At 31.3% G+C, this 5,000-nt stretch overlaps 2 protein-coding genes across 2 annotated transcripts in view; one reads left to right on the plus strand and one right to left on the minus strand.

Annotated features, from left to right (window-relative positions):
- The window catches only part of LOC125033496 (F-box/LRR-repeat protein 20-like), a 7,602-nt gene extending 4,806 nt beyond the window's left edge, over positions 1-2,796 (plus strand). Inside the window, exons 6-8 of the mRNA XM_047625051.1 lie at positions 170-346; positions 691-848; positions 1,431-2,796. Of these exons, the coding sequence (XP_047481007.1) occupies positions 170-346; positions 691-848; positions 1,431-1,583 (488 nt within the window). The 3' untranslated portion in view covers positions 1,584-2,796. The remainder of the gene's footprint in view (positions 1-169; positions 347-690; positions 849-1,430) is intronic.
- An 812-nt stretch (positions 2,797-3,608) lies between these two features.
- The window catches only part of LOC125033289 (abasic site processing protein HMCES-like), a 3,759-nt gene continuing 2,367 nt past the window's right edge, over positions 3,609-5,000 (minus strand). Inside the window, exons 9-10 of the mRNA XM_047624670.1 lie at positions 4,615-4,763; positions 3,609-4,183 (exon numbers count right to left, since the gene is read on the minus strand). Coding sequence (XP_047480626.1) covers positions 3,982-4,183; positions 4,615-4,763 — 351 coding nt within the window. The 3' untranslated portion in view covers positions 3,609-3,981. The remainder of the gene's footprint in view (positions 4,184-4,614; positions 4,764-5,000) is intronic.

Raw genomic sequence — 5,000 nt, forward strand, 5'->3', positions numbered from 1 at the left:
CTCTCCCTCTCCCAAACTCTCACTGCCTTTTTATGTCTTTCCCCACCGTCATCTTAAATCCCTTACTTTTCTGTCTGATACAGCATATTGTAACAGAAATATGAAAAACAAAGAAACTTATTTCTTGTAGCAGCTGTTTAACCACCTCTTGTTCCATTTTGCATAACAGGTGATGATGTAAATCAAGAGAAACTAGTACTGTTGGGAAAGCAGTGCCCTCAGTTGACCACGTTACACATCACCACAGCCACAGTCGAAGGAGATGAAAGACTGCTAAACCCAGGCCATCTGTTCTCATCTCTCACCTCACTGCACCTCCAAGTTTGGAAAGAAGCTGTTATAAGTAGTATGTCATGAGGATTATATCTTTTATTACATGCTATGTAGTAGGCTTCTTTTGATTTTTTTTTTTTTTTTTTTTTTTTTTTTTTTTTTTTTAAGTAATATGGTTTTGTTGCACTGGAAAACCTTAAAGACTAATTATTACTAGAATAAGGAGTTGTACTTATTTTTAATTATTTAATAGGATCTTTTCAGTTTGACAAGTAGATTATTGGAATTTTTTATTGTTTAAAAGTACTCCATAGTAGTTTCAGAAGCTTTTAAAAACGACAGGAAAGTTACATATAATTTATTTGCTCTGTATTTCTTGTTTTAACGTGAATATTTTGTTTGTCCATTTTTGTACAGATGAATGTGTGGAATTTTTCCTCCTGTGGTGTTTCAAGCTCGAATCTCTTGTACTGAAAGCAGAGGTTGAATTTCTGACTGATCAGTACTTAAATAGAATTCTCCTCGCCAACCCTCTGAAGCAGGCAAAGCGTATTATCATTGCATCTGATAAGCACGTAAGTAGATTTAGTGGTTGTTATGGTTTTTATTATTATTGTTATTACCAATACTGTTGTTGTTTTATTGTTATTATTAGACTAATACTTTTTTGTTAGAATTTTAGTGTTTTGTTATATTTATTTTAGGGCAAGTGCAAAAACTGGGCTTTGCAACTATATTTTTAAAATTTTGTTGTGCTTGCTTTATATTTAATTTGTAATTTATAATTATGATCTGTTATATAAGGGTGATTAGTTATTTATGTTTTAAGAGAAGTAACCAATATAAATTTTTTTTGTTTAGAGTAGTGGATTAGATTTGTTTCAAGCTATATCATTGATGCATATATGATTATAATACAATATAATTAAGTATTTTATGAGATAAAAATGCAGTAGTGAAGAAAAAGTATATGTGTTTATAAAAGTTTCTTTATTTGTACATACAGATTTATTGCTGATAAGAAAAAGAAAAAAACATATCTTTCAAAACATTGTTTTCTTAATTAGCCTTGCCAAAGGAAAATAATGATAAATTAATAAATGAGTTAACTGTTACTGGTGATACATATGGCAAAATAATTAAGTAAACCATTACAGGTACCCCTCACATATGCAAGTGTTCATCGCCTGATTGCTTCGTGCCCAAACCTGGACAACCTTGGGGTGTCATCATGGAATCTCACTGAGGAGGAATTCTTCCAAATTCGGGATGATGCCAAGAAAAATAATTATAATCTGATGATCTCATAGTGTGTGGGAAGACTGTCCACTGCAGCTTGGTTTCAAATAAAAAGGGTCAGATTTCAACTTTAGCAGGTGTAACTGTAACTTAAACCCACAGCATTGATCTTTAATTTTTTTTTTGAGTGCACTGTACTTTCAATTTTTTGATAAAATGAAAGAAGTGGCAAGTAGGTCTGTTTGTTTTTGGTATTTCATGTTCACAACAGCTGTACAAGATAAGCACTGCTCAATAAAATATTTTATTATATTTTTCTGATGTGTATTTTAGTAGCAGGTGAAGCAGCTAAGGTAGATTTCATGTATAAATATTTGGACAGCAGTTAGTAATCTTGTAAACCTTATATGAACTGCAAGATACACTGCACTTTGCTTCACAGTAGCTTTGTAGTATAATGTAATAGAAAAAAGGATATAGAAAAGGAGATTACAAAATGAAGAGATCTCATTGTGACATCTTCAGAAAAGAGTATTACTAAGAATGAACAACTTCAGAACATGAAAGATGTATAAAACAAATTTTTATTATATCTTGGTCAGAAATGTTTCTGATGAAGATATAATTTCACACATCAAATACATCTCATGCCCTGTGAAGTTATTCATTCTCATTCATAACTCTTTCTACAGAGCAAGCATAGGAGGGATAATCTTTCTAATGAATGGACTGACTTCAAGGAGTAACAACACTGTTATTTGTTTTATGGTACAAATTATATATTCACTTATCAAAAGTTCATGTCAGATGTACAAATGAATGGGATTGTGCTGCTGGAAACCTCCCAAATTCAAAGAATAGCTTACCATACAACAACATAATGTACACTTGTGAAAATAAAATCACAAGCTAATGTACAGGTTGGTTAGGGATTCGTTCCATAGGTCTGTTTGCATAAATAATGTAAATAATTACAAACTGTTAGACTAATAATTTAGTGGAAGAATAGAATAAGGTGCCTATATTTTCTATTTGTAAATTATAAATTTTATGAACTGTTACCAAGGGAAACATGTAAGAGGAAACAGATACATGGATTTATGAGTTATTTCCTGTTAGTTTGTGTGTACATATTGTATATGTATATAAGACAAAATTCTTTACACAAAGGAATTAGTTTGCATTTTAAATGATGACATTTTGAATACAATTGTTTGTCTCTTTAGTCCCTTTTATGTGACAGATTTTAGAATAGGATTTTAATTATAATAAATCATAATGTATTATTTAGTTTCATTTTCCAATTGTAGACCCATATTCTCTAATAGCTGAAAATATTTTTTATGTCTTGAAACATAAATTATGCTATTTTCAGTGTTAAACCAAGGCAATGTTTTAAAGTTTGATAATATTGAAAATAATACCATAAATAAAGACATGATTATCATCTCTACTTTGAATCGCATTACAGATATTAATGGCTTATAAATCTTTATGCAGTATATTATACCACAACAATAAATGTATCGAGTTTATAAAGATGATGTACAACTGATAGGAAAAAAAAAGGAACAAAGTATAATGTGTATCATTGCATTTTTTTCTGATTCTCTTGATTTCATGATACTAACCATTGTAATCTCTACATTGACAGCTGTATTGATATGAAGAGCTTTATCATGTGGGTGATACGATGTTATATCTTGTTACTATATAAACAAGAATGGTAAATAATTAATGCTCTTTTTAATCACAAGTCACATCTGTTAATATCAGTTCTATTTCAAAAATGGTGAGAGAGAATTCCCAGTTCATCTTTTATAAATGAAAAACTCTTGAGAACTAGTAGTATCTTTGCTTCAATAATGTTGCAAACTGCTATAAACTAGAAATATCAGATCATTTCAGGTATTTTAAACAGTAAAGATGCACAAGATGCCTCCAAGACAGGGAGCTTGGTAAAGATCACTATATTTCATATTTTTTGCTTTTGCCTATTCAGTAACATCTTAGAAGTCTGAATTCCATCACTCAATAATGAACAACTGCATATAAGGTTCCATCACTTATTCTGCAAAAGAAAAAGAAAAACTATAAAAAAAAAATCTTTATTAAAATATATACCTTAATCTAATAATTTTAAGAAGTATCGGATTAACTTATTTTTTATTTACATACCTAATTGGTATGTTAGATTTTCTTACATGATACTTAGAACAGTGAGTTTTGTGCCACTATGTTACTTATGGTTACATGGTAATTCCAAGATTTTGTAACTTCTTACATGAGAAAATTGTGTCAAATCAAAATTTTCTTTAGTTCAGACAGGTACTAGCACAATCTGTCCTTTCAGCTTCACTTCCCTCTCCAGCCTCTTGTACATTCACCTAAGCATAATAAAATTTTTCACTTCATACAACAAGAACAAGTGTCTTATATAGCATCATTTCAACATTAAAAAAGTCCACTTCATTCCTTTTCGTTTTTGTGTTCCTTTTTAAGCCACTTGGCAAGAGGCGAAGGCTTCACCTCCTTTTTGACATTGGCTGCTTGGCTTTCTTTCTTAATACTGTTTGGGGTTGTGGGTTCCTTCTTTATTCCACTCTGTTTGGGAGGAGCTTTGCTTAGCCATGAAGCCATCAGTTTGCTGCTGGCAGTCTCTTTAGGTTTTCTGTAAATAAAATGCAGAGACACAGTATCAGGATTTTGCTTTTCTTTTTTAGGCAGAAAATCATATGTATTAATCACTACTGTTGCAAATAATCTATCAGTGTATTATAACATGTAAAGCTATCAATTATTGCAGGTAATTTGTCTATGACACTATCCTTTATCTTCTCTATAAGAATGTACTCAGGAAAATTATATACATAGGAAAAAGGCTATAAATACTTATGGTAACAGTTGCTATGAGTACCAAAGCCTGACAAGCCACAAAAAAGAGAGAGAGAGAGAGAGAGAGAGAGAGAGAGAGAGAGAGAGAGAGAGAGAGAGAGAGAGAGAGAGAGAGAGAGAGAGAGAGAGAGAGAGAGAGAGAGAGAGAGAGAGAGAGAAAGAAAAGAAGACAAATAAGGTATATAAAAATTCTAATAAGGAACTTACTGATCGAGGCTGGCTGGAGACATCAAATCCCCTTCTTGGTTGCGAGAGTTATTGACACTTTTGGAGACTGGGTGCCAAGTTATTTCTGTGTCATTCTTCAAGTTTGCAAGGGCTTCTTTGTATCCCAAACGGTTGTGGTCTAACCAGTCCTAATAAATTATAAAACATAAATATATATAGCCACCAACTTCCATTTTTCATTCTATTTCTATGTGAGGGTCTATCCCTTTTTGGCAATTCACAAATATTTGGAATGGAATATTTCATAATGGCCTTTTCTTGCAAAACTGACTTTCACATAAAATGAGAATACAGAAAATAATCTCTGATAATAAAGTGTGTCATAAAAAACACTCTTAATCATATTAAATGTAACATATATAATA

Source organism: Penaeus chinensis, chromosome 16 (assembly GCF_019202785.1).
Source record: "Penaeus chinensis breed Huanghai No. 1 chromosome 16, ASM1920278v2, whole genome shotgun sequence".
Classification (NCBI taxonomy): Eukaryota; Metazoa; Arthropoda; class Malacostraca; order Decapoda; family Penaeidae; genus Penaeus; species Penaeus chinensis.